Genomic DNA, 13,466 nt, shown 5'->3' with positions numbered 1-13,466 from the left:
GCTCCATCCCAGGTCGGCTGGACGCCCTGCCAAGTGTTCATTCTGTTATTCCAAGGGCTACTGGATTCCTAACTGTGTCCCACTATCCTGAGTGGGTACTCTTGTCCTCCCAGCCTTTGCAAGACTAGACCACTCCCAGCACTGCTGTCTGGGCTGAAGTCCCTACCCCCCCACCCCCCCAGGGGACAGACTGTGGGCCACCCAGATGAGCAAAACCAACCGGGCCAAATTCTCCAGGGCATCCTGTTCCAGACATCCTGTTCCCGTCTGCCCATCCTTCTAGAGGACATGGGAACATGGCCACCTGGCCATGGCGGCTGGACCTGGTGGGTGGGAGAAGCAGCCATGGTGGTAAGAGCACTTGCCTAGCTTGCGTGCAGCCCAGGATTTGATCCCCAGCGCCTCATAAAGTGAACACACTTCTGTGTGCCTATATAGCCCAGGACTCAAGGAGGTTGAGGCAGGATCATCGCAAACTCAAGGTCATCCTCAGCTACATAAAATGAGTTGAGTACAGTCAAGGCTACATGAGACCCTGACTGAGAGAGACAGACAGAAGGATACAGTGAATAAAGGAACCTAGCTTTAATGGCCTAAGGCCCATGTGCTGGGAGCCATGGATTCTTGTATGCCTGCCGCATCTGTGCTGTGTTATACACGGGGTCCCACACCTCCCACTGGTAATAACGGTGAGGCACAGTCTCTGAGAAGTGTGGTATTATTCTAGAACTCAATGCAGGGTAGCCAACATGCCCCATTCCTAGAGATCACGAGAGGTGCCTCACATGAGGCCAGTCCCTGAGTCCCCTTAAAGTCAAGGCGCTGGGCATTTTCTCTCCAGGCTCAGAGCTGCTAGTTCTTCTGGAAGGTCTAATTCGGCAGAGTAGGAAGACAAACAAGAGAGTAAAGTCTGACTACAGGGTTGGTCCTGGGTGCACTCACCAGCAGGAGCCTGGAGCCCTCGAGTAAGCCTCTCCGGCTTGCCTGCCTGTTGCATGCCTGCCCTACTACTCCTCACCATCCCGGTTAGAACACCCTCAGCTGCCGCCTAGGAAGCCCTGAGCTGGGAGTCAGAGACAGACCCTGATGACGTCACGGGCCTTCATCCTGACCCAGCAGGGCTGGGGGCACACAGCTCCCTCTCTCTCAGAAGGGTGGGGCCTCTGTGCCCCGAATGGAGGCATCCCTTGACGGATCCTGTCACTTCAGATACTCACTGAGTCCGCACAGTGATTTCTGAAAGTGGGCTCCTTTATCCACAGTTCCTGTGGTGCCGTTGGGGAAACTGAGGCATAAGGAAAGCTGAACTGCTCGCTGAGCCTTCTGTCCTCACCACTATGTCTCTTCTGTCTCCCTTTCAATCTCTGAAGGCTTGGGTCACAGTTTGTCCATCTGGGGAGATCGATGCTGGACTTTGGGCGGCAGGTGGGAAGGGTGAGCTTTCAGGGTGCCAGGCCCATGTGGCCCTGGGGCCAGTTGAGCAGACAAAATGGGCGGTGGCAGGGGGGAGTGGGGGGTGGGGGTGGGGATAGTACCATGGTGCAACCCACGCCTCGTGTTGACACTGTGGGTGGCTCAGAGCTCTGCTGGGCCTGGTAGTGGACTGGAGAGGGTACCTGCGCTGGGGGAGCCTAGAGAAGCCCCACTAATTCTGGATTCTATCTTTAGTCCGATGTTCCACCACACTGGGTGCTGTGGCAGGTTAGGAGTGTGGGTGTGGCTGGGCCTGGTGGCACATACACCTTTCATCCCAGCAGAGGCAGGTGGCTCTCTTGAGTTGTGAATTCCTACACGGCCAGGGTGCATGCCCGCCTATGAGACACTCTTCCTACCCCTGCTTTTTGGTAAGAGAGCCTCAGAGCTGGCGACGGTCACCTCACCTGCAGGAAGACTTAGCTTTTCAGCCAAGAGTTGGAGGCAGCCTTTCCTCTCCGGTGAACTGCAGCTTTCTTCTCTGGAGCTCCAGCGTCAAGTGGGACGGTTACTCCTCCCCAGCTACCCGCTCCTGCCCATGCCCCTGAGCCCACCCTACTGGGTCCTGCCAGTCCCTGCTTGATTGGCCCTCTGGCCCTGAACCCTTGCTACAGGGACAGCCTTCTGCCTATGTCGCCTCAGCCAGCTTGGAAGAGCTGGTCCTGTTTGTTCTCTCAGCTCAAACTCCTGAGGTAGGGGAAGGGGGGATGTCTTACCTGCCTGCCGCTGGCTGGCCTGGCTGGTTTTAAGTTGTTGTTGTTGTTTATTTGTTTGATTTGTTTTTGAGTGGGTGGATGTGTGTTCCGTTCATTTAGGTAAGAGGGAGTTCTGGATGCAGAGGAGCTATAGCAACCACTGAACAGTGCAGGCTTGTCTCCCGGCATCCAAGGCAGAAGTCCGAGTGGGAATCGCAGCGGTTGATAGTGGGGAAGAGGAAGGGTGCTTTTATGCCTGGCCCTGGGATTCCTGCAAGAAGGGCAGAAGCCAGCCCCAAGATGCTGGCTGAAAAAGAGCATACACAAACCACAGAATGAGTCCACCCGATGGCCGCTCAGAGCCATGAATACTGGGCAAGGCATTCCTTCACCAGCCGACCCCACTGGCTTCCACCGGCGTGTGCCAAGTGTCTGGCAGCCCTGGAAGGCGGCCGCTTTATTGTCCCTACCGTATAAGGGGGAAACAGAGCTTTGTAGAGGCCAGGGACTTACCTTGAGTCACACAGCTTTTTGTTTTTTTGTTTTTGTTTTTCAAGACAGGGTCTCTCTGTTGTAGGTTGGCTGTCCTGGACTTGCTTTGAAGACCAGGCTGGGCTCGAACTCACAGTGATCTGCCTGCCTCTGCTTCCCAAGTGCTGGGATTTGGTGCTAGGATCTAAGCAGGCAGGCCAGCTCCCAACCCTCACTGCTCAGGGGTTAGCGCCTCACAGTGGGGTCTAGAGGAGCTGCTGGGGGCTCCCACAGACGCTGTCTTGGGAACTGCTTCTAGCACGCTCTTTTGCAGAGGTGAAGTCACACTGCAGGGCTGGGAGTGGGCCCCTTGTTGAGAAGGTATTCACAAAGCCAGGCATGCAGAGTGTGGTGGTGCATGCCGGGAGTCTCAGCCTTTGGGAGTGGAGGTAGGAAGATGAAGAGACAGGCTCAAGGGCAGCTTTGTTACCTGTTGAGTGTGGGTCACATGAGAACCCTTTTCAAAGCAAGAGAAAGTGAGACAGAGACAAGAAAGATGGTACCACCTGCTGTGGCCACTGACATGGATGGATGGATGGATGGATGGATGGATGGATGGATGGGGGATTTCAAGTTGGTTTCCACTCCAGGCATCCTGAACGGCATTGGGAGCGTCCACCATGCAGGCTTGGAGAGGACCAGAGTGGATGGTCTCAGTGCATGGGTAGAGAGCAAGCGACCTCTGAACCCTGAACTTGTGATCCCTCAGACTAATGCCCAACACTGCCTGGAGCCATCCAGGGCATCCTCCCCTTCCACCACCCCCGCCGCCCTCGTGTGATGGCTGCACCCTCTAAAGCTAGAGACTTCGTTTCACAAGGCAGGGTGCACCCACCCACCCACCAGTACTGCCTACATGTCTGCCAGTTTCCATATACAGGGGGCCTACGGATGGAATCGGGAGACAGGGGTCATTTCCCAGCTCTGTCCTTAGGCCACTGGATGGCTCTTGGCACAGCCTGAGCCCTTGGCTGTAGTGGTGTGATGAAGAAGTCCACTGTTCGAGACTCGGGCCCTCCTTTCAGCTCACCGTGCCCTTGTCTGTCCACAGACAACCTTTTGGTCCTCACCGTGGCCACAAAAGAGACCGAGGGCTTCCGACGCTTCAAGCGATCCGCTCAGTTCTTCAACTACAAGATCCAGGTAAGAGGGGCTGGAGAGATGGCTCAGAGGTTAAGAGGACTGGCTGCTCTTCCAAAGGTCCTGAGTTCAATTCCCAGCAACCACATGGTGGCTCGCAAACATCTATAGTGAGATCTGGTGCCCTCTTCTGGCATGCACACATATATGAAAGTGAAACACTGTATACTTAAATAAATAAATCTTTTTATTTTTATTTATTTTTTGGCTTTTTGAGACAAGGTTTCTCTGTGTAGCCTTGACTGTCCTGGACTCACTCTGTAGTCCAGGCTGGCCTCAAACTCACAGTGATCCGCCTGCCTCTGCCCGAGTGCTGGGATTAAAGGCGTGCGCCACCACGCCTGGCTAATAAATAAATCTTAAAAGATCCAGGTAAGAGCTTCCTGGGTAAGGCAGAAACAGTGTGTGGGGTATGGTATGTGGGTGGTGGGGCTCCAGGAGCTAGAGCCTCTCCTTCCTGCAGTTAGGGCTCTTGGGACAGACTCAGGTGCCCAGAGGAAGCTTCCGGAGGCTGAAGAGCAAGCAAGAGTTAGGATGAAGGGTGGAGTGTGAGCACATTCTAGAAGGTGAGGGAGGAAGAGAGTGGAGGCTAGAGAGATACATGGATAGTAGCATGCGGAGGCCTCGCCGGGAAGGCTAGTGTAGATGGCCGGACCTGGGTTTCCCACAATCCCCTGGGGCATCTTGGAGACCCTCTTGGGCAGTTTCTGGGGCCCAGCCCTCCCTCAGTAGACTATTCTGAGTACTTCTCCATCAGGCACTACGTTGGGCACTGGGGACAGAGGCAACAGTGGCCTCATCATGGCCTACACGGAGCTAGGTATGAAGCCAGGAAGAAAGTGTATCAGCTTTATTTTTCCATCTCCAGAGACAGGCTCTCTCCCTTGTGGTAAGGTGACTCTAGCCCCAGATTCCTGCACCCCAACTTTTCAACTCTAGCTTATCATGACAGCCTTGCCTTAATTTTAACACAACAGTCCCGGGGAAGACCCTGATAGGCCATGTTTGGGTTACATGCGAAGTGCCAGGAGGAGTGTAGTGTAGTGATTGCTTATGCGTGGTCACATGACCCCCTCTGGCATCATCCCGTATGGTTACCCTACGTCGGGCTGAAAGGAAGCAAAGATGCCCACTGCCCTAACTTGGAGGAAGAAAAATTCTCAACCAAACGCTGGAACCTCTTTCTCTGCAGTCCCTGGGCCTGGGGGAAGACTGGAGCGTGGGCGCGGGATCCTCAGCAGGTGGAGGACAGAAGGTTCGGCTGCTGAAGAAAGCTCTGGAAAAGCATGCGGACAAGGAAGACCTGGTTATTCTTTTCACTGACAGGTGGGTGTGCTGGGAATTCCTGCTTGGCTCCTGCTAGTGGAGGGTGCTGTTGGCAGGGGTGGGGGTGGGAGTCCAAAATAAGACCTTTCCTGGATCTCACGTGCAAGGGAGGCTCCCTCCAGCTAAGCTTATCTTAGTCAGGAGACCCTAGGATGTGTCTCTCTAATGTAGGCCAATACTCCTGTCAGGGAAGAGATGGGAGATGCGAGCTGCCGCAGATGCCGGCTGAGCCATGTTCTTTTTTTTTTTTTTTTTTTTTGGGGTTTTCGAGACAGGGTTTCTCTGTGTAGCCTTGGCTGTCCTGGACCTGCTTTGTAGACCAGGCTGGCCTCGAACTTACAGCGATCCACCTGCCTCTGCCTCCCGAGTGCTGGGATTATAGGCATGAACTACCACGCCCGGCTGAGCCATGTTCTAATGTGACAAGGGCATGGGGTCCTAGGGTCTCTGTCTCTGCCCACTGTGGGCATAGAGATGTGGGAGACTGCAGCAGGTGGGGTGTGTGTGTGTGTGCAGATCTGTCTCCCAGGTGGTGGCTGGTATAAGATGAGGCGGGGCTCCTGATCCCTGTGTCCTATGGGTGCCCTCTCTGCATCGGCTTCAACTTCTTGCTTTGGCCACAGTTATGACGTGGTGTTTGCCTCGGGGCCTCGGGAACTGTTGAAGAAGTTCCAGCAGGCCAAGAGCCGGGTGGTCTTCTCAGCCGAGGAACTCATCTACCCGGACCGGAGACTGGAGGTCAAGTATCCCACAGTCTCTGACGGCAAGAGGTTCCTGGGCTCTGGAGGTAAGAGACGAGGTTGTGTGCAGGGTGAGGGCGCCAGTGCCGGACATCGCTGTGGGTCATGGCTTCTAAATGCACAGTGTTTCAAAGAGAGCCTCAGAGGGGCGTCCTGCTCACCTTACTGAAGGGCCATCCAGCTGTACTGGGAAACTGCCTCACCCCTGACTCCACTTTCCACATCATTTCTGTTCTCCAAATATCTCTAGAGCCCAGAAGCCCGTGGCCTGTGTGAGTTCTTGTGTCAAAAAATAAACAGAGACAGGACTAATGAAATTGCTCAGTGGGTATAGCTTCTTGCCGTCGAGCCTGACAATTTGTGTTTGAGCCTCAGAACCCACATGATGGAAAGAGAGAAGCCATACACACAAACCTATACACACTAACACACTCACACACACCCTTACACACCCCTGCTCACACCCCCAACTCACCTCTCCCATTCCCATACACTCCCATATGCTCAGATACACACACACACACACACACACACACACACACATGTAAAATTACAAACAACAACAAAAACCAGGGCAAGAGTTGTAGCTCAGTTGGTAGAATGCTTGCCTGGCGTGTACGAAGCCCTAGGTTCCATGGCCAGCACTGATAGGCCGTATGGTGCCACACACCTGTAGTCTCTGTCACACACCTGTAGTCTCTGTCACACACCTGTAGTGTCAGAGTTGGAGACGTGCTGGCAGGAGGCTCGTAAGGTCAATCTTGGTAACTAATAAGGGAAAGCCAGGCAGAGCTATGTGAGACCTCTTCTCGAAAACAATGAAAACCTCTGTATCTGCCTTTGCAGGCCTTGCACCCACTACCACCTGGGTCTCCCCGTTTCCTGGTGCGGAGCCTGGCCCTCTATTATTGGCTTATAACCGTTCTGACGCTTTGGCCCTCTTTGACCATCGGCCCTTTCTAGTGCTTTCTTTCAGAGACTAGAGCCCACAGGCCCCACCCTGCCTCAGGACTGAGCTAGTCACACTGGCCCAGAGAGCTAACCCAGTTGCCATGGCCTAGTTGGGGGTGGGGGTGGGGTCTAGCCCAGGGGTCACATGTCCTGTTTCGCTCCTCTGAGCTTTCGCTCAGACCCTGGAGTGCTGTGTGACATTTTTTTTCAGCCTCTCCTCTCCTCTGACCCAGGTTGCTCAGATGGCTATAGAAAAAGGGGTCCAAGCTTGGATCCTTCCACATCTGCTCCCTAGGGGCCTAGCACTAAGTGGGTGCAGCTCAGGGGCCCCCATTGATCTTGGGAGGGCTCAGCCGGTGGCAGTAGCTGGCTTGTATCCCCACTTCCCCTCGGTCAGAAGAGAAGAGGCAAGTTCTATGAGTTGAGCAGTGGGAGGCGGCTGGGGATGGAAGACGCCAGCTCAGAGGCTGGAAGCTAAGTGTCTGTCTCTGTCCCCTCTGCCACTCCAGGCTTCATTGGTTACGCCCCCAACCTCATCAAGATGGTGGCCGAGTGGGAGGGCCAGGACAGTGACAGTGACCAGCTTTTTTACACCAAGATCTTCTTGGACCCAGAGAAGAGGGTAAGAGGTGGCTGTGGGTGAGCTGGGGAGAGGGGTCTGGGGAGTCCTGACCCTGGATCCCTCTGGCCAGGATGCACTGGGGACAGGCCTCTGGATGGGAGCCACTCACTGGGTTGCTATCTCAGTCCGTTTGTGACAAGGCTGCCATAGACTTGGGAGGCTTTTAAATAGCATGGCCTTTGCTCACTGTTCTGGAGTAATGGGTGCACCGTGGTTGGTTAAAAGCAAAGACTGCCGCGTGGCTCAGTGGTAAAGGTGTTTGCCGACAAGCATGATGACTCTTCAATCTTCCGCGTGGCGGAAGTACAGAGCAATCTTCCCGGAAGTTGTCCTCTGACCTCCGTATCTGCTCTGTGGCTCGCACACCCACCCAAGCATAAGCACGTACAAAATAAGTAAATGCGTGGGGGTGGAGAGGCGGCTTAGTGGATAAGAGCATTTGCTGCTGTTGCAGAGGACCCAGGTTCTGTTCCCAGCACCCACATGATGGTTCACAGTTGTCTGCATTCTACATACAGGGGATCTGATGCCCTCTTTTGATCTCTGTGGGTACATGTGCATGTCATGCTTATGTATGTAAAAGGCAAAACACTCATACATATAAAAAAAAAAATAAATGTTCAGAGGCAGGCGGATCGCTGTGAGTTCAAAGCCAGCCTGGTCTACAAAGGGAGTCCAGGACAGCCAAGGCTACACAGAGAAACCCTGTCTCAAAAAACCAAAATAAATAAATAAATAAATAAAAATAAATAAATGTTGGGGCTGGAGAGTTGGCTCAGTGGTTAAGAGCACCGTCTGCTCTCCAAAGGTCCCGGGTTCAATTCCCAGCACCCACATGGCAGCTCACAACCATCTGTAACTCCACGATCTGACACCCTCACACCAATGCACATAAATTTAAAAATTAAATAAAAATATTTTAAAAAATGTTAAAAAATAAATAAATAAAAAGCCAGGCCTGATGGTGTGTCTGTAATCCCAGTGTGTGGGAGATTGAGGCTGGAAGAGCATGAATTTGAGGCTAGCCTGGGCTACATAGCTCAGACCAGCCTTTACATTCTAAGAGTCTCCTTTCCAAAACAAAAAATTAATGTATTAAGGAATTAAAAGCAGAACTGTTAGCATTTCTCACAGGAGTGTTGTGAAGATCTGATCCATATATGTACGTAGGAACCTGGGACTGGAGACTGACGCCTAGTAACATCACGGCTCAGCCTGTGCTGTCACGTGGCTAGCATCCTTCCGGTAGAACCAGCTGCTTCCTTAGGTTCCTTCCCAGTCTGGAGACTTCCAGGTTCTCTGTGATACAGGCAGGATGTAGTGGGCTGACCCAGTTTGGGGACAGCCTCCCCATGCTGGACATGCTGGGGACCTGCTCTTGGCTGGGACCCGTCCCTGCTGCATCCCGTGTCCTCCTTTCCTGCAGGAGCAAATCAATATCAGCCTGGACCACCGCTGCCGAATCTTCCAGAACCTGGATGGAGCCTTGGGTGAGCAGTAACCCTGGGAGGGGGGGCGTGGGGCCGGGGAGGAGGGAGTGAAGCCTAAGGAGGAAGGAGAGCTGAGGTGGGAGGCCTGAGGAGCGGGGCGGAAGGAGTTGAGGCTTCCTGTCAGGGCTGGAACCAAAGAAGGAAAGCCAAGTGGCTCCTCCTTGGTCATTGTGCTGGGCTGTTGTCAGCCTCCTGCCCAGGTTCCCAGAGACCCTCCAGATGTTGTGTCTCTCGGAAGGTGGGAGAAGGGCAGCTGTTTTGTTTAGGAGGAGGCAGTGACATCCATGGCAGGCACCTGGCACTTGACTCTACCCTGCATTGGCATGTCAGCACAAGTGACGCTTGACCTTGGGCCCAAGGCTGGTGATGACCTTGCTAGGGGGTCTTCCTGATTGACCACTTGTTTTACATATCCCTCCCAGGGCTGCCTTTTGTGTCTGGAGCTGCCCCTCCCCCGCTCTACTTCCAGCTCTGAGTCACAGCACTAAGGACAGGGTCAGTGTGGCCTCTGTCCTCCTTCCATGCTATTGTGTCAAGTGCTTGCTGGCCACACATATACCCCATGAAAAAGGAACGTTAGGGCCAGTGAGATGGCTCAGTGGGTAAAGGCGCTTGCTGCCAAGCCTGAGGCCCTGAGTTCGAGCTCCTGAACACACACGGTTGAAGGAGAGAACTGACTTTGGCAAGTTATTCTCTGACCTCCACATACATACACTAAATAAATAAATGGAATTTTAATTTTTTAAATTTTAATTAAAATTTTCGCGACAGGTGTTCTCAGTGTAGCCCCTGTCTTGGAACTTTCTCTGAGGCCAAACAGGCCTTGAGCTCAGAGATCTGCCAGCAAAGATTAAAGGCATGGGCTCTCATGCCTGGCTTTTTAAAGAGCATACCTGGGAAGACAGTTCAGACGTTTGGAAGTCTCCCAGAAGATAGGAGTTTGGTTTCCCAGCACCCATGTCAGGCAGCAGCCCACAGCAACCTGGAACTCCACTTTCAGGGGAGCTGATGCCAATGGCGTCCTTGGGCTCCTGCACTCACATGCATAGACACACAGACAGACAGACAGACAGACAGACAGACAGACACACACACACACACACACACACACACACACACACACACGACTAAAAATAGGGCTGGAGAGATGGCTCAGAGGTTAAGAGCACTGGCTGTTCTTCCAAAGGTCCTGAGTTCAATTCCCAGCAACCACATGGTGGCTCACAACCATCTGTAATGAGATTTGATGCCCTCTTCTGGCCTGCTGGCTCACATGCAGGCAGAATACTGCATTAAATAATAAATAAATAAATCTTTAAAAAAATAATAAAAATAAATCTTTAAAAGGAAAAGAAGGAGCCAGGCGTGGTGGCGCACGCCTTTAATCCCAGCACTCGGGAGGCAGAGGCAGGTGGATCGCTGTGAGTTCGAGGCCAGCCTGGTCTACAAAGCAAGTCCAGGACAGCCAAGGCTACACAGAGAAACCCTGTCTCAAAAAAAAAAAAACCAAATAAATAAATAAATAAATAAATAAATAAAAGGAAAAGAAGGAATTTACAGGTGGGAAAACTGAGGCTTAGAGGGGTGAGGTGACTTTAGCCCAGCTACAGCCTATGAGCCCCCAGCCCTGGTCCCTCTGCCAATGTGCTTTCTGACCCACAGATGAAGTCGTACTCAAGTTTGAAATGGGTCACGTGAGAGCACGGAACCTGGCCTATGACACTCTCCCAGTGGTCATCCATGGCAACGGGCCCACCAAGGTAGGCAGGTTCTTAGCGTTGGGGCATGTGGGAGGGAGCCAGAATCCCGGGTTCTCCTCCTGTGACTGCACCTGGAGCTTGTGCCAATGTTTGGGCTCCTCTGATACAGGCTTTGTGTTGTGGTGAGCAGTGGTACCCTGTCCATCCCTGCTGGACCACAGACCTATAAGAAGCCACTATTCCCCATCTAGGCATCGAGGAGGGCCCAGGAATCATCTTCTGCTGTTTTGATATGGCAGGCATTTACTCACTGGGAGGACACATATGTTGGATACTTGGCTAAGGGACCAATCTGTCACAGATAGGAGAGTGGCCGCACTCACAATGCTGTGGAAGGGGCTGATGCTGGGTGGGAGACAGCAGACCCCTGGCCCCAGAGGACTGGTTTGTGGCTCATAGCGTATTTGTCTGTTACCAGTTTTAGAATCCCATGGGCAGGAAAGGAAAGAGAGCCGGGGGAGGGGCGCGTGGGAAATGCAGATCTGTGGCTGGGGGGGTAACTCAGGGGTAGAGTGCTGGCCTAGCAGGCTTGAGACCCTGGGCATGGTAGTGCACAGCTATAATCCCTGAACTCAGGAATTTAAAGTCATCCTTGGCTACAAAGTGAGTTCAAGGCTAGCCTGGACTACTTGAGACTCTTACCCCCCCCCCCACACACACAAAAACAAAATCCCAAAAAACAGAAGAAAAAGAAAAATTCAGCTCTTGGTACCACCAAGCTCTGCTGCCTGGACTCCCGTGAAGACAAGTCCCTAGGAATCTGGGTTTTTATAAGCGACAGAGCATTTTCTCCCAAGACCCTGAAAGATGGCAGGCAGGGAGACGGAAGTTGCTAGTTTGTGGGATATGGCTGCCTTGTCTCCCTTCCAACCCCGCATCTGACTCCCGACAGCTGCAGCTGAACTACCTGGGCAACTACATCCCCCGATTCTGGACCTTCGAGACGGGCTGCACCGTGTGTGATGAAGGCCTACGAAGTCTCAAGGGCATTGGGGTGAGGCCAGGCTAAGAGGGACGACTGAGGGCAGTCCCGTGGGATGGGGGGAAGGGGTCTTGAGTGGAATGGTGCCTTGGTGAGAGGTGGTTTATTTCTGCCTATCGGGCACCCAAGTGCCTCTTCTAGGAGGCTCCTCCAGACCTACAGGCTCCAGCTTCCTTGCTGATGTCCGAGTCTGTTTTCTTTTTTCTAGCCCTTCATACTCCTAAGGCCTCTTCCTGTGATGTGAGCTCTTGTCATTTATGGCCCAGACACCAGCCAGGATCTGGTGTCATGCTATCCACTGGCCGTGTTAGGTGCCTGGGGTCTGGTTGTAGCTTTCTTTCTTTTTCTTTCTTTCTTTCAATTTTAAAACTATTTATTTATTTATTTATTTATTTTTGGCTTGCTTTTTGAGACAGGATCTTTCTGTGTAGCCTTGGCTGTCCTGGACTCGCTTTGTAGACCAGGCCGGCCTCGAACTCACAATGATCCACCTTCCTCTGCCTCTCAAGTGCTGGGATTAAAGGCATGCGCCACCACAGCCTGGTCTGGTTGGAGCTTTCTTAAACAGGCCTCACCATGTGTCCTGCCAGCCCCATGCCTTCATGGCCCGCTTTGATGTTCTGCGACCCGGGCATCTAGCCTCCCAAGGCCAGGGGCTTGGTAGCAGGCAGTGACTAGACCCCGCCTACTTCCGCTCTGTCCTTTCCTCTGCAGGATGAAGCTCTCCCCATCGTCCTGGTCGGTGTGTTCATTGAGCAGCCCACGCCATTCCTTTCCCTGTTTTTCCGGCGGCTGCTGCGCCTACAATATCCCCAGACACGGATGCGGCTCTTTATTCACAACCAAGTGAGTAGAAGATGCCGTGTAGGGCTTGCCTCAAGGGCCCGGCCTGAGTTAACCAAAGACCTCTGAGGATCTCACTGAATCTGGGCCGAATGGAAGTGGGGAGTAGGCTGTGTCCCCAAATCACTAAGCTGACTAGGTCAGGTGCACCGTGCTTGTGTCCCGGCATCACTGCTTTTCTTGGCTGTGTGACCTTTAAACTCACTTCTGTTTTCTCAGTAATTACATTGAGGTCTGAATTGTGGTAACCACATAGAACTTCTTCAAGCGTTGAACAACTTGACCTGTGAAGTGCAGGGAAGAGTGGGAGGGTTGGGAAGAGCAGTCTAGCTACTGAGGAGGCTGAGGTTCGAGGTTTACAAGTTCAAGGCCAGCCTGGCCACATAGTGAACCTGTCCCTCTTCCCTAAAAAAGTTTTATAGCCAGGCGTGGTAGTGCATGCCTTTAATTTCAGCACTCAGGAGGTAGAGGCAGGTGGATCGCTGTGAGTTCGAGGCCAGCCTGGTCTACAAAGTGAGTCCAGGACAGCCAAGGCTAACACAGAAAGACCCTGTCTCGAAAAACAAAAAAACAAAAAAACAAAAAAAAAAAAAGAAAGTTTATAAAGGGATAGGTAGTTTAGTTGTAGCATGCTTGCCTAGTATGTGTGGGCCCTGGATTCTAAATATTTTAATTTTTAAAATTGTGTGTGTGTGTGTGTGTGCGCGCGCGTGCGTGCATGCGTGTGCTGTGCACATGAGCACAGGTACCCATGGAGGCCAGATGGCAGTGTTGGGTCCCCTGAACCTGGAGTTGCCCGTGGTTGTAAACCATCTGATGTGGGTGCTGGGAACCAAGCAAGCTCAGGTCTCCTGGAACAACATTAGGCACTTGTTTATTTGTTTGTTTGGTTATTTATTTATTTAAGTTAGTT

The 13,466-nt window shown here is 52.7% G+C and overlaps 1 protein-coding gene across 1 annotated transcript in view; it reads left to right on the top strand.

The window, feature by feature from the left end:
* Positions 1 to 13,466, top strand: part of PLOD1 (procollagen-lysine,2-oxoglutarate 5-dioxygenase 1) — a 30,278-nt gene that overhangs the window by 711 nt on the left and 16,101 nt on the right. The window contains exons 2-9 of the mRNA XM_084787554.1: positions 3,751 to 3,842; positions 5,032 to 5,165; positions 5,789 to 5,952; positions 7,366 to 7,478; positions 8,905 to 8,968; positions 10,631 to 10,728; positions 11,621 to 11,722; positions 12,425 to 12,556. Coding sequence (XP_084643680.1) covers positions 3,751 to 3,842; positions 5,032 to 5,165; positions 5,789 to 5,952; positions 7,366 to 7,478; positions 8,905 to 8,968; positions 10,631 to 10,728; positions 11,621 to 11,722; positions 12,425 to 12,556 — 899 coding nt within the window. The remainder of the gene's footprint in view (positions 1 to 3,750; positions 3,843 to 5,031; positions 5,166 to 5,788; positions 5,953 to 7,365; positions 7,479 to 8,904; positions 8,969 to 10,630; positions 10,729 to 11,620; positions 11,723 to 12,424; positions 12,557 to 13,466) is intronic.

This window comes from Acomys minous (genome assembly GCF_964271855.1).
Source record: "Acomys minous genome assembly, chromosome: 6".
NCBI lineage: Eukaryota > Metazoa > Chordata > Mammalia > Rodentia > Muridae > Acomys > Acomys minous.
The sequence above is the reverse complement of the archived record's forward strand: the minus strand, read 5'-3'. Positions and strand labels throughout refer to the sequence as shown.